General features: G+C 38.7%; 1 protein-coding gene across 1 annotated transcript; it reads right to left on the bottom strand.

Annotated features, from left to right (window-relative positions):
* Window positions 1-6: 6 nt before the first annotated feature.
* On the bottom strand, window positions 7-13075 carry LOC100540824 (solute carrier organic anion transporter family member 1C1-like). Its single transcript, XM_019615992.1, has 8 exons — window positions 12173-13075; window positions 11168-11407; window positions 8638-8802; window positions 7139-7334; window positions 4316-4481; window positions 3231-3412; window positions 1807-1871; window positions 7-841 (listed from the first exon to the last, which is right to left on the bottom strand). Exons 1-8 carry the CDS (start codon window positions 12249-12251, stop codon window positions 720-722), a joined length of 1215 nt encoding a protein of 404 aa, XP_019471537.1. The 5' UTR covers window positions 12252-13075; the 3' UTR covers window positions 7-719.
* Between the last annotated feature and the right edge of the window lie 2741 nt (window positions 13076-15816).

Here is a 15816-nt window from a genome sequence, read left to right on the forward strand (position 1 = left end):
AAAAAAAAAACAAGATACCCAAATCATTTATTCCCAGCCAGGTATCTTTCCACGTTTTGGGAAATGACAAGCAAAAAGCAAACAATCCCATAATTTTCAGTCTCAGACAGGCCCTAATCTGGTCCTACACTCCTTAAGGAAATGTCTCCTCTCTGAAGGGTTCAGCAATTGATGAGTTTTGCCTGCTTGCCCAACCCTCCCCCATCCCCAGGTGAATTTGGTGAAGTGTCTTACACATTAGGAATCAGAGAAATGACTGTTGAGGAAAATTATCCTTGGTGCTATAACTATTGTACTGTTTCTTGGTCTCTCACAAGCTCAAAGCACTGCAGAATTACTCAGTGCATTAGGTCTTCATTGAAGGAACTATTTCTGGTGATGTAAGGGAGTTCACAGCAATGTCATACATTAGACTTGCAAGGCTGGATATAGATCTGGGCAGCCTGGCCTAGTGGTTGGCAATCCTGCACATGGCAGGGGATTTGAAACTAGATGATTGTTTTTTTCAACCCGGGCCAAAATATGATTTTATTGGTTTTTTCAAACGTATACGGCTTATTTGATCTATTAGTGATTATTTTAAAATTATTTAACATTTTGGTGCTTCGGTATCCTAATCTGCTTATTAAAAAATTATCATGTGCAGAATGTATTTCAGTTGTTACTGGTCAAAGTTGCCTCAGAAACCAATTTCCTAATCACATACTGAAGACTTTAGCTTACCTGAATGCTTTTGTGTCATATATTCGGCAAGAGCCAGGTCCACCACAGCTTTTTGTCCCCCATTTCAAGCAGGTCTCATCTATCAAGGCACCAAAATAAATAGGGGCTGGGAGTCCACCTGCAAAGAAAATATTTATTACATGATCTCAGATTTGCAGATCTCATTAACATTGTGGTGGAGAAAGGAAAAAATTAATTGCAGAGTTTCTGAATTATAGCTACTTAGAATGGGATAAAAAATCCTGCCCTGGCTTTGAGAGCAAAAGACTTCTGAAAATTTTTAAACAACTATCTAAAGAAGATTATATCTAGGGGTGAGGGGAGAGAGGGAGAATGTTGCTAATCCACTTCAATGGTATTTTATTAGAATTATGTAAAGAAATAATATAAATAAAGTTTCAGTTCCTGGTATGGAAATTACATGTCATCATACATTAATATCTGTGTACACTAATGTATCTATTCAGTCAGATATCTGTGTACACTAATGTATCTATTCAGTCAGTTTGCAAATAAAAAATGGCTGGCACAGTGTCAAGAGCTCTAATTATACTCTCGATCAAAACCAGTCATGCAGTGTGTGTTACTTATGAAGCACTGAAAGATTCCCTATTAGATAGCTATGATGCTTACATACAATCAGTAAGATTCCAGTTATAATGTGATTTTGTTATGAACTTTTTTATGAAAGCACAAAATTGATTCCCTGCAGCATTCAGCTGAAAGATCCAAATGACTACTTGGGTGTTTCTTCACTGGGGAGATGTCAGAAGTCAGGAAATCCAGACTAATCATGCTTAGATAGATGCATACAAAAACAAATAAATAAGAGTTCAATACACTTTCTTTTCTTTGACTAATTCCTTCACTGCACAGAAAAAGATCTGGTGAGATAATCGTAATACATAACTGCATACCAGGAAACATATAGCTAGCTCTTCCAAACGTTCTGAAATGTATTTTCTGCTTACGATTAAAGTTCTCCAAAATCTGCTCTCTTTCAGAGCAAGGAGTTTGAACTGCCTAGTTTTGGTCTATCTCTTTGATTGCCTACTTGTATGACACAAGGAAATGAAGTTTTACCTAGTATTCTACCACCTAAAGTTTCAATCCCGACAGCAAAGGATTTCAGGTCTGGTGAAACAGACCTAAAAAAGGAAACAAAATAACACAGTTTTGACATTTTGAGGAGCAACAGAGTAATACAGTTAAACTGATGGCTATGCTGTGAACATCCTAATGTGCACCACTGCAAGAATAATGTGGCTAACTTTGCAGAGCTCACCCAACACCAATTGAAAATGTTCACCAAAGTTATAAATCTAATGTTGAGCCTCCTTCTGTTGATTTCAGTGGATAAACTCCCATCAAAATAGTTGGGAGTATTTAGAGAAACTACTCTTAAGCCAAAGAAGAGAAAATTACAATGATTTTTGGGAGAGGATGCATGGGAAAACTGAAGTGAACCAACTAGAAGTAATCAGTTTGTTCCGTAAGTTCAGCTGCAAGAAGCTGCCTTTTCTTTTGAAGGGGCTGTACCAAGTAGTGGCAAACAGACAGCAATAATGAGGTGCAATCCCTGCTAGCTATCTGCTTTTGTAAGTGGAAGTGAGTTACCTGGCTATAAGAGCATCTCATTGCTACCAGTGGAAATACAGACTATGTCCATCAGAGGAATTAGAAGAATTCACAAAAAGCAGCAGAGAGTACTGAGCTGGCACAGGAGCAGGCAGGGGGCTTGCCACGGCCAGGCTGAACAGGAATTTACACTACACCAGTTCATCATCTTTTCAGCAGTAACATTAATTGCTTCTCATTATACACATTAGTATTCTGGAAACTTTGCCCAGCCTTGTCCATAAACCAGGCAAGCAGCAAGAACGTCTGCACCCACAAGTACTGCAAAAGAATCAGCAGCTTAGGAAAGCTGGTTAACTAGCCATGTGCACAGACTGCTGATGATTGCAATTCACCCATAAGCATAACTGAAATAAATTATTATACAAAAGGTACAGAACATGGTCTTTTCTTCTGAGAGTAAAATAGCAGTGCTGCATTACAACTGAAGAAATAATAATACAAAATTATTGCTGCTGACATTGTTCTGTTTGTAATCTGTTCATGTCTGTCTTGACATGGGTTTCTCACAACATATAAAATATTCTGAGCCAACAAGGCTTCACAAAGGTGAATGCTTTTCTCTGGGGTAACGTGAACAGCATAGTCACCTTGGACATGACTTAACGCCACACTCATTTTGGGTTCATTGCTCTGTTAAACACATCCCTGTCATCAGAAGTGAAATGTCAGTGTAAGGCTTACCCACTCTATTACCAAAGTATCAACTCAGCCTTAAATTGGAATTAGGGAAAGATACAAAGCCCCAATGTGGTCAACATGACATTCCTCACAATAGGAAACAAATGGTATTTTCCTTATCAATCAAATGGTATATTCCTTTTCTCTTTCCCCAAGCTTTATGGTCAAGGTAAGGTAAAGTATTTCACCTAAACATAATCATGTATGTAGGAGTGCCTCCTAAGGCTAAAATAAATGCACATGCAGTCTGTAATGCTAAAAAATAGGGAAATGCTTTGGTACAGCTCTCTCTTTGGCACTGTCCCAAAACTGCAGATGCATTGCCATGTCCATGCTCTTGTCCTTCCACACAGCTGCAATTATGAAACACCTGAAAGGAGAAGATGAGAAGTCATTTAATCAGAATTCAGTGACTCAAGATGATTTTAGTGGCTACATTTTTCACTCTCCGTAACAGGCAGACTGTTGTTTACAGTGAGAGGACCTTCCTAGTAATCCCTGCAGACTGATGGCCAAGTTCATTAATATGCTCCAGTCATTTTGCACTGCTCCAGAGACACAAAGCAACTATGATTCTAGTTCCAGCCATTCCATTGCTAGGAATGTAGGCACTAAAGTGTAAAGTGAAGATGGGTAAAAACTATAAAATTTAGATGTGAATTGTTATCCATCCATTCTGCTCGGGAATCCTATGAAGTACACAAGTAACAATAAAAAATATGTCGATATGAACACAATAATGAACACTAAAAATCAGGGTATCTATGTATCCAAAAGAGCATTTGATGCTGAATTGAGTGTGAGCTGTTTCATAGCTTTTGAAGTTAGCAAGAGACATGAGTTTGAAAGCCAAATCCCCTGAAGTGAATGAAGCAAGAGAATATGGCTATAAATGCAACAGTACATTGTTTGAAAATACTGCCTGTCTTTTCAGTGTTGTTATATTAAGATAATTCTGCTTCTGCCAGAAGACACGGACACAGTAAAAGATCTAGTGAAAAATGTAAAGCCAAATTCACAGTTACACTGCTGAGAAGAAAATTAGCTTTTTAAAAGATCAAGAAATGTAAGGCAAAAGCATCATGTTTCATGTCTTGCCTGAGTAGCTCACTTACCTCACCAAAACTTTTTTTAAAACTTGCAACAATTCATTCAATTTCTACTACAAAGCTAAACATGGACATGTGTCTACAGGATTTCTTAATCACAAGGCCAAAAAAAAAATGTATTGAAAAATCTAATTGCCTGCACAATCATTTATCTTTACATTTACCATATTCTTTCCCATCCCAGTTGATGATTTACATCCCGCAAAGCAGGCTGTCATGTAAGTGATGCCATTGTCCCCACATACAGGATCCCACTGATCCATCTTGCAGCTGCAGTCAGCATTGCAACTGGCCATGAAACTGTTTTTAGGGGAGGAAAGTTGCTTAAACCTGAAGAAAAAGAGCAAGAAATAAAAAAAATAAATAGTAAAATTAAATATTTAAACTAAATACAAGAGAGTAGGAGAAATGATGAGAATGTGAAACAATTAATATGTACAGATATCTACTATCATCTAGAAGAGCGAATTTACTGTATGGAGACAAAGCTAATTTTGACCAAACCAAACTACTCTTGGTATTTTTCATCATCTGTTAATATTTTTACAGATTGTTGCTGAAAAGTTATGGAACTCATATATCAGGTATTTTTGGCTAGAAGAAATTACTAGATGTTACTTTTTCATTTGAAATCACATCTGAAATTGTAAATGAATCTCTTGTCACATGTAGACTATGCTTGCCCCTAGCAATAGGGAAGACCATACTGTATCCAAGTACTGGAAATGATAATAAAAAACTACATAAAAACACAGCAGCAAGATACTCTTGATAGTTATTCACTGAATCAGAGCTAGCTAGTGGCAATGAAAGTTGCACTAGTCTGAAAGGGAATAGCTGCTTCCATCTCAGCTCTGACTTTGTTCAGCAGCTGGAACAACCCAAACTAACTGGAAGACAACTAGAATCAAGAATGTAAAAAGTGAAATACTGAGAACATGGTGGAAGAGCTCAATTTTCAGAAAGCATTGGGAGCTCACTACCCACAAATCACCTCTGCTTTGAAGAGTTTCCCCATTTAAAGAAAAAGTTTTAAAACTTTTTCTTTGCCTTTTTCCTTTTCTTTCTACCTATCTCTCTAACCAAAGCACTTCTCAAGTGAGCAACATTTATCCTAAATATTTTGGAAAGTAAAATAACAATATTGGATTATGTGTTCAACCACAGGTATCTCTGCAGGACAAATATCTCATATCTTTTATGTAACTAGCCTCAGATCTGAACTGGGTTTTAGGTTTTGCAAAACACCTAGATATTCTTCTGAACATAGACTCCATTTCAAAAACAAAACAAAACAAAACACAGGCCTGAGTTTCTGTCTGAACTGAAAATCTAGCAAGCTCTGCTGGATTCAGTTTAATCCTTCAAAATCCCTTGAAATTTGTTGGACCTGACTGAACTAACTTTAAACAGTAGGTAATTGTGGTAGGGCTGCTAGAGTCAGAAAAATACAGGATGTACAGCCATGGTCCTGGTAAGGGAGGGGAAATATTTGTGTGCTCACCATATCATCCTGGCAGCATCACTTTCCACCTCCCAGCTGAAAAGATGAACTCAGGCAGGTCAGCAGCTCCAAGTACCAAGTACCAAGAGAGGCTGGCAACTAACTACCCATGCAGATTGGCAACTGCTCATCTAGAGGATGGTGCATTCTAGAGGCAAAGCTACTAGAGGGGACATTAGGAAAGACACTCTCCAGAATCTGTGCTGCCATTCAGCAAGACCTGGATGGACTGGAGAGCTGGGCAGCTAGAAACCAGATGAGGTTTAACAAAAGCAAGTGTAGTGTGTTGCACTTTGGAAGGAATAACTGCAAGCATCAGTACAGGTTAGGACATGACCTGCTGGAAAGGAGCTCTTCAGAGAAGGATCTGGGTGTCCTGGTGGATGACAGGTTGGCCATGAGCTAGCAGCATGCCCTGGTGGCCAAGAAGGCCAATGGGATCCTGGGATGCATTAAAAGGAGCATGGCCAGCAGGTCAAGGGAGATGATCCTCCCCCTCTGCCCTAGTTAGGCATTACCTGGAGTACCACACCTGGGCTCACCTGGAACCCACTTCTGGGCTCTCTGCTACAAAAAAAGACAGGCATCTCCTGGAGACACTCCAGCAGAGGACCACGAGACAATAAAGGGCCTAGAGTATCTCCCCTATGAAGAAAGGCTAGGTGACCTGGGTCTCTTCAGCCTTAAGAAGACTGAGAAGTGATCTTATTAATGTTAACAAATATCTTAAAAGGACGTGGCCAACCTCTTTTCAGCAGTTTGTGGGGAAACGGCCATAAACTGGAGCACAGTTCTGCCCCAATATGTGAAGGAACTTCTTCACAGTAAGGGTGACGGAGCACTGGAACAGGTTGCCCAGGGAGGTTGGGGATTCTCCTTCTCTGGAGATATTCAAGACCTGCCTGGACGCCTACTTGTACAGCCTGCTGTAGGGAGCCTGCTTTGCAGGAAGGTTGAATCTGATGATCTCTAAAGGTCCCTTCTAACCCGAACAATTCTGTGTCTTCTGTGTCTGTGTCTTCCATATTGCCGACATCTGGCAATAAACAATTTTGAAAAGGAATTTCCAACTCAAATTTGAAAAACAAAATCAGAGCATTCTGCACAGCCCTAGGTACTAGGTATCCTTCCATCTTGACAAGTCTAATTTACTATCTAGGATTTTCTCATATCACCTGCAAAGGAACAAGACTGGTATAATCACAGTAGCTCCGCTGTAGCGGAAAACACAATGATTGACACAAGTGGGAGACCTTCAGTTAGAATGAAAATTCATTCTCTTAAACAGACATATAAGTATATATACATACACAGGTAATGTTTTGGAACTCATCTAAATTCGAATTTTCCCTAGATTAGAAAGTTTATGGTTCAGATGAGACTACAAACTCAGATTAGTTTATGAGAGTAGAGGAAGACAAGTAATGCCTCATGCTCTGCATGACACAGGGAGCAACAAACACAAATCCAGGGGAATACAAACCCAGAGTAAGGCACTGTGAGACCAGCCAGCTGGATCACCTCACAATTACACATAAAGTACAAGAGGTTTAACAGATATGCTACTATAAAGGAGATGCATGCAAACTTTGCCATTCCGGTTACGTGAAGTTTGAATTTCTTGATCAGATAGCCTCCTAGAAACATCCCCAGGATTGTAATGGGTAAAAGTATCACGCCTGCAAATAAAAGGTAACAGAAAGGTGTTAACAGCTGCTGTTTGAAGAGACCTTTTTTTTTAGAAGAAATATCTAGTATTAGTACTTTCTAAAATATCAGATACTATTTTTTGACAGATCATTTGAAGTTCTAAGAATTTTTATTACCTTTACATAATTCAGTTTACTTCTTCGTTTGCACTCAAGTCCTATTATGTCGTTAAAAAATTTTCTCCTCAATATTTCCTACCTTTTTATTACATTGTTGTTTGCATGCATACTGAAGCCACAATACCCACACAGCTGCCTATCAGAAACTTGAGTAAATGAGAGAAGTGTCTTAACTTATGGGTATTTCTTCATCTAAAGCAACATACTTTCTAACAGTTGGGGAAAAAAAAAAAAGGCCAAAACAGAACATGAAAGAAAGTTCTGTCTCATTTTGCTTCAGGTTCCATTTTGCTTCAAGATCTGCATTTAGATCTTATCAGTTCGGCACTTCACAAACTCCAGTCTCGATACTCACATGCAAAATTGAGAGCTTCTGCAAGGTTTAATTGTGAGGGGTTTGTTTATGTAATCCAAAAAACAGTAGATAAAAGAAAGTTCTTCCTGCTTTTGTGTCTGACCCACAGTGAAGGAAACTGCCTTCACATTAAAGCAATAGAATACAAATTCTGCAATGTCCTCAAATACCCTGATCTTATTGCCAGATTATGAAACCATACTAATCCATCACTGTAAGATTAATATCACTTCAGCACTGGTTTACTGTTTTTTTTGTTTGGTTTGTTTTGTTTTAAGAACACTACAAAGAACTTATTTTTGAGGGAACCAGCAAATAGAGAAAGAGCTTTGAGCTGAAAGAAATGACTTGACATTTTACGTTTCAGTTTCTCATTGCATATGAAATGTGTATTTGTGATCAAAACTGAAGAATGCTTATAGCAGAGTTTTATCCTATAAAGGAAAATCAGACATGTCACTAGACATTTTCTCAATTTTGGTCTTTCAGTTCTTATGTTGTCGTAGTTTGTGCGGGATTTTTTGTTTACAGAAACAGACATAATCCCAATCTCAGTCTTTTTAAAAAGCATCAGCCAAAAAGATCCATCCAGTGCTAATAATCCCCTAGTTGTCTAAATTAGGTAGACCAGGAAAATGAACAATAAAATTAGTTTCAAAAAATAGTGGAAAAATAATAAATCTCTACATACTTTTTTTTACCAAAAACTTCACAGGAAGATCATCATAGAAAAGGATACAAAATACAAAGAAAACTTCCTTTCCAAAATTGGAATTTAAAATAAGGACATGTACCTACCAACTAGAAAGATAGCTTTTGCCACTGATACATTAAATTGCTGCTCCATAAACTTTGTCTCATATGTTATCAATCCAACAAGAGAATTATACTGCAGAATGGTGAGGAACACATACACCAGGAAAACTGGATTTCCAAACAATTTCTTCAAAGTTGGTAGGAAATCTGCAATGGAGAGGTACATGCTGTACACCCTGCTAAACACAGAGAAGAGTTGTTTTGACATCCTTTGGACTATAAAACTAAGCTTGATTTAATTAATGTCTGTACTGTAAACTATAATTCTTTGACAATCAAGTTCAAGTGAGAGTTCAAGTGAGTTTCCCCTTGCCAGCTCTTGACCTATAGCACTATTATTGCATGACGCATCCAGACTGAATGGTATGGTGGATGCTAGATTGGGCAAGAGAAATCCTAGATTATAGACTTAAAGGATCCTTAGACTTGGAAGTGACCTTTAAAGGTCATCTAGTCCAACTCCCTGCAAGCAGTTGATATTCAGAAAAAGGAAGTGAGTACATGGCCCAAGCAAAGGCTAGAACATTTCCTGAGATCCTTGACTGGAGCATTCATGTCAATAAAATTAAGACAGTGAAGACAAAAACCTGCATTGAGTTTATAGTCTATCATCTGTAAATCACACTTGAAGGTACTTTACCAGGAAATGTCCTGCCCCTCCCTTACACATGCAGGCATCCAATTAAAGCCATAGGGAGTCCCCTATGAGTGCAGCCATGAGTAGTTGGACCTGATCTGGCATGTACTAAACTAACTCGGCATCACTGAGGTCATACACAGAAGACATGAATTCAGTGAAATTCCTCCAACTGTAGTAGTTACACCCTCAGAATCACAGAATATTTAAGGATTATCTTTAAAATTATCTATTCTAACCACCCACTTACCACCAATATTGTCTGCTAAACCATGTCCCTAAGTACTGTATCTACCCTTTCCTCAAACACCTACAGAGATGGTGGCTCTACCATTTCCCTGACAGCCTGTTTGAATGCCTAACCACTCTTTTTTTGAAGATTTTTTTCCTAATATATAACCTGAACTTCCCCTGGCACAACTCAAGACTACTACATTCCATCTTATCACTGACACCTGGGCGAAGAGACCAACCACTACCTCACCATAAAATCTTTTAGAGGAGTTGTAGAGAGCAATAAGGCCACCATTGAGCCTCCTCTTCTCTAGACTGAACAATCCCAGTTTCATCAGCCACTCCCTGTAAGACTTGTGTTCCAGACCCTTCATCAACTTTGTTGCCTTTCTCTGGAAATAGGCCAGGGCCTCAGCACCTTTCTGTAGTGAAAGGCCCAAAACTGAACACAGTATTCAAGGTATGGCTGCAGGAGGGCTGGCTGAATGCAGGAGGATGGGCACGTCTCTGGTCCTGCTGGCTACATTATTTCTGATTCAAGCCAGGATGGTGTTGGCCTTCTTGTCACCTCCGCCAAACTGCTGGCTCACATTCAGCAGAGCGTCAACCAACACTCCTAAATCTTCCTCCATGCAACTCTCCAGCCACTCTACCCCAGGTTTGCAGTGTTGCATGGGGTTGTTGTGACTAAAGTGCAGGACCCAACACTTGGACTTGTTAAAGCTCACCCCATTGGCCTCCGTTCATTGATCCAGCACCTGTCCAGGTCCCTCTGTAGGGCCCTACCATACTCAGGCAGATCAACATCTTCTCCCAGCTTGATATAGTCTGCAAACTTACTGAGGGTGCACTCAAATCCCCTCATCCAAATCACCAATAAAGATATCAAACTGGGCCAGTTCCAATACTGACCCCTGGGGAACACTACTCATGACCAGTTGCCATTTGGATTTAACTCCATTCACCACCACTCGCTGGGCCTGGCCCTCCAGCCAGTTCGTTACCCAGCAAAGTGTGTACTTGTCCAAGCCTCAAGCTGCTAGCTTCCCCAAGAGAATACTATGGGAGAGGAAATGTCAAAGGCTTTGCTAAAGTCTCACAGACTATGTCAAAAGCCTTCCCTTTGTCCATCAGTTGGGTCAGCTGGTCATAGAAAGAGATGATGTTGATCTGGCAGGACCTGCCTTTCATGAACCTATGCTGGCTGGGCCTGACCACCCAGTTATTGCCCTTTGTTTCCCTCCCATATGTTGGCCACAAGTAAACAATATCCTGCCAGCTCATAAATGACAGCTAGAATGTTTTTCACTTTGTCATTCTTGTGGTTATAGACGTATGATAGCTATTGGATTGAACTGAGAATATGCCCAAAGCAACAGTATGAGCTTTTTCTAGCTGTCTGACATAAGGACAGATTTCATCTGTGACTGAAACACAATTAAGCTAAGATTAAACAATCTTAGCAATTAAAAATACTAATAATTAATATTGCAATTACATAACAATTGAGAGAAGTCATTCCTGTCCACACTTGCATTACAAAAATTTGCATTTTGCTGAAGTTTTACAAACTTACGCTTAGCTCAAAATGAACCTGTGAGAGAGAATTCATATGCAGACTTTTGGGCAATAATCTTTCACCTTTTACTGCCTCAGAGAACTTTAACTGTGGCTGAGCTGGGGGGTCTGTTTTACAGTGATCTCCTTGAACAGGCAGATGACTGATCTTCTTTGGATTCTCATCCTCTCCTTCTTTTGTTAAGGAGTAAGGCAGAAAAAAAAAAGGTAATGAAGCAATAAAGTTCACTGCTCCACAGATGAGCAGTCCAAGCCACCAGGCACCAACCCATCGAGTATCCTTGGGATTTATGTTAATAGCATCTGCAAAGTGTGGGAAGACAGGAAAAAGAGATTAAATATCATGCAGAATAGTTAAACTGTTTGTACACATCCTTTTATATGCTATTTAAAAATAAAGGCATTTGCGTTTCACATGAAGAACATGAGGAACTGAAATACGGCTTGTATCAAAACTATTCCAGACAGTCATAAGACATGCCAATATCTTCATCTATACACATGATGGCATTTCTTTGCTCCACTCTATGCACTTGTGCAAGTACAGATGTTTTGAGCACTTTCTGTGGGACAAGTGACAGCAACACAGCCAAAAGAGAACCTCCCTTTCTCAATATCCTTCTGTTCCCTCCTTCTTCCATTCCCAAGCTTAATAGCTTTCCTTGAAAGTTCCTCAAATTTTCACTAGGATTAGGGACATGAAAGTGATTTAGACAAATTTTTACTGTGTGTTTTTTAGAACATACTTTTTTGCCATCAAAAATGTAAGCACAGAGAAAATTTGCCCATTTGTTCTCAGTTGTGCAGCAAGTGTGCTGCAAGGGCTTTTACAAGCATATAAAGAGGCCCACAGTGTTTCTACAATGGGGGTAGGGGGCTTAAACTAAGGGCTATTCCAGTCATACTGCAGTGCTGTACATATTAAAATGGAAATAACATGACTTTTTTAGTAGAAAAACTTGCCCTTTATGAGAGAGAGCTCCCCTTTGTGGAGCAGTAAACTGGGAACATGCTTCCTAGCGTACAGGTTCCTGCATACATGTAATGCACCACCTCACCATTTCTTACCGATATCCACAACACCAATATCTACCCAGAGGCTGGCACAGAAAGATCCAAGCAGGAAACCCAAAGTCGGCCCAAACATTCCTGAGGATCTCACCAGACCTGCAACAGAAGGAAGCAGTGCAGGAGAGTGAGGAGAGTGTGCGTACACATACTTGAAGAGAGGAGAGGAAAAGAGAGGCAAAAGAGGCAGGTACAGGTGTGAGGGGACAACTCACTGTAAAATGCTAAGTGGCAGGTACCATGAACCATGAGTGGCAAATAAGCTGCAGTGAAGAAGCAGGCAAGACAGGGGTTGTAGAAGAAACAGGAAGAAAGAGAACAACACTCTTATCTCTATTCCTCTCTAATTTCAAATTTTCTCTGGGGCATCGTTCAGTTTGTGAAAATTAATTAATGAACATGCAACTCTAGGCCTGCTGGAGATATCATAAGCATATTTGCAACTATATTTGCAACCTGCATGATGTTATTTCATTGTAGAATTCAAGGCTTTTTTTTCTTTTTTTTTCCTGTTCTCTTTGTTCTGTCCTTGGTTTAATTTTAAATAACAGTAGTTGCTCTGATTATGTGTATATAAGGCATATATTTTTACAGTTGGGAGTCATATTCACATGGGAGGAACACTAAGAGTGCATGAGCATGGGATTAGACACAAGATCCTGAGAAAATTTTCATCAGGCAACACAACAAGGAAATATCAGTAGACTTCTGTTTCAACAGAGTCCATTAGGCAGCATCTTTGTTGATTCATGAAGCACCAGCATGAACAAATCAGCTAACAGTTGTGCTAATAGGTGCTTAGACAGCCCTAAAAATATCAACAAATCTAATGATCAGGTCATGAACCTCTTCAAAATCAGCTTTCAGCATCGCTGCTAGCCTCACTGGGACTCCTGTTTCCCTCACTGCCTCTGCTTAGAGAGGGGATATCACAGGGTCAGGAGAAAAAGATAGCTGCACCTGGAAGCAATTGAATCAGCTACAAAGGTTAGCACACACCTATGAAGCTAGAGTTGCATTTTGAAGATAGGGTATGCAAATACCCTGGCATATGGCCACCAAGGCAATCAGGAGAAAATAAAAACATCCTCAAAATAATGTAAGCATAGGTCCTCACTGCTTATGTTGATCAGCTGAAGATTGGCTATGAGGTGGTAATGCTTTCAAAAAACACTCAGTTATTCAGATTTTTGAATTCTAGAGTAGCATTGCCACTGGGGAAATATTACAAGTTTCAGAAGGCTTAATTTTATTCTGAAAAAAGGAACTCTTGACCTGCTTGTTAGCTCTTGCCCATGGTTGGCAACATGCCTTGTAAATCCTACTGTGTTTTCTACTGCAGAGATTTTTCTCCTGTTTTGCAAACTTCTGAATGCAGTGATTGCTCAGCTTGTGATGAAGGATTTGGATAATAAATTTTTGGTATATAATTTAACTGTACAATATTTCCTCTTTGCTTCATTGCTCCAATTGCAAATTGATTTCAATTACATCTCTCATTTAACTTCATTGGAAGATCTGGCCTTTTAGATTAAATTCTGGTGCAACCGAAGTTACTGACCTCAGTAGAAAAAGGAATCTGACACCAGAAGCCTGGAATTAGCTCTTTATGTTTATCCTTTAGTCTAAGGAAGATCTTACTATTCAAAAGTATTCAAGCTATCTCCAAAATTCAAATACTCAGTGACAAATTACTCAAATTAAACAGATTAAAAAAACAGCACATCATTACCAATGGCCTGGCCAAGTGTTGTGCAGTGTTTTTCTTTAAGATACGATAAGCTAACAGATAAACTAAGAGGTGTATATGCAATAATTTTGCATATGTCTGAAGCTTTTAGATTAATTACACTCACATAATCTTTAAATTCAAGAATAACTTCACTAAGTTAATATTGTACTGTGATAACACAAAGCCTAATTAATTCACTGAGATATTTTCTTATCACTTTTTTGTATTTACCCTTTATAATTAATAAACAGGCTAAATAAACAGTAAATCACTCAGACATACCAGTTAGTCATTTACCGTATATTTACATAGCTTAGTCAAGTCTTTTTATTGATGAATAATATAACCAGATCTAAAATTTGTAGCGTATGTTTGGCCTCATATATAATTTTACTGAAATCATAGGCTCAACAGATACAGGTTTATCTACTAGTTCTCAACTCACTAATGAAATTCCCTTCATTCAAACCTTCTGTGTCAGTGGGAAATCAATGAAACTGAATTAAATAACTTGACTATATTTTCATCTTGAACTCTGCTACTACACTTAGTTAATCATATTAACATTACGTTTCAAATAAACTCAAAAATTCATTTATAAAAATGGCTAATGAAACTTTATTGGTATAGGCCAGATCTTCATACATATATATTGGCAATTCTTTAGGTACCTAAACAGAAGTGAAATATCCAAAAATCTTAAAATACTTGAATAAGTTAGGTGCTTAGTGTGTGGGAGCATTTTTGAAGCAACCACTCCATCAGAGCAGTCAGCCTAAAAGATTACTCACCAAAAGTAACTCTCTGAACAAAGTAATCCAGTATTACTACCTCCTGCTGAAAGCCAGTAGCACATGGGCAAGGATAATTGTATCTCATAGTTATACTGAGCAGTGACCCCGTGCAAAATAGCTTTTCAGGACTCTATATTTTATACAGATATATTGATACAGAATATATTGTACCACCTTAGGACTATGTTGGTAACCTGGTAGAACTACATACATTCAAAGAGTTTGGTAAAATTCAATCTGAAAATCATAGGATTTTCTGGGGGAAAAAAATATCAATTTCCTGTCTCAGAGACTTCTACACCCAAGCTATAATCTCTGCTAAATTCTGTAAGATAGCTTTAAGAAGCATAATCTTTACTTTTCTTTGCCCTTCTATGGCAAGTCTTGTTTTATTACTGTCGATTGTCAATTTCAGCTAAGTTTTAAAAATACATTTAATCAGAAGCACAGAGGCAATCAGAAGTATTTTTGATAACTTGAGTGGAACTTCTGGTTTGTCAATTTCCTTCACAGTGTTTCCATTTTCATAGAATCAAAGAATCATAGAATAGCCTGGGTTGAAAAGCACCTCAAAGATCATCTAGTTTCAACCTCCCCCCCACCATGGGCAGGGTCACCAGCCACTAGAACAGGCTGCCCAGAGCCATATCCAGTCTGGACTTGAATGCATCCAGGGACGGGGTATCCACAACCTCCTTGGGCAACCTATATATGCTCTCCCCCTAAAAACATCTGCAGTGACCTAACCCAGTAGTACTTCTCACTGAGCTCTTCTTGAAACTGTCTTGTTATCTCTATGACCGGTCCAGCTTCACCAAGCTTATTTCAGGCAGCAGTTTTGTGCTCCCTCAGTCACATGCAAATACCAAGATATGAAATCAATTTGGCAATCAATAAATTAGCTTGGGTGTAAGTATTTCTGTCTTGAGCAATAAATTATCTTTCATCAAAACAACAACAAAGTGTTCATTAGAAGGAATTTGTTACAACACCTTATCTAAGTTTTTATTTTTTCCTCAGGTAACTAGTGACTATAAAAGGCTTTCATTAGGAAATGTATTCCTTGTAAATTTCAAAAAGTCAGATCAAAACTTCTGAAAACACATGCTTTCATTACT

Source organism: Meleagris gallopavo, chromosome 1, assembly GCF_000146605.3.
Source record: "Meleagris gallopavo isolate NT-WF06-2002-E0010 breed Aviagen turkey brand Nicholas breeding stock chromosome 1, Turkey_5.1, whole genome shotgun sequence".
Taxonomy (NCBI): Eukaryota; Metazoa; Chordata; class Aves; order Galliformes; family Phasianidae; genus Meleagris; species Meleagris gallopavo.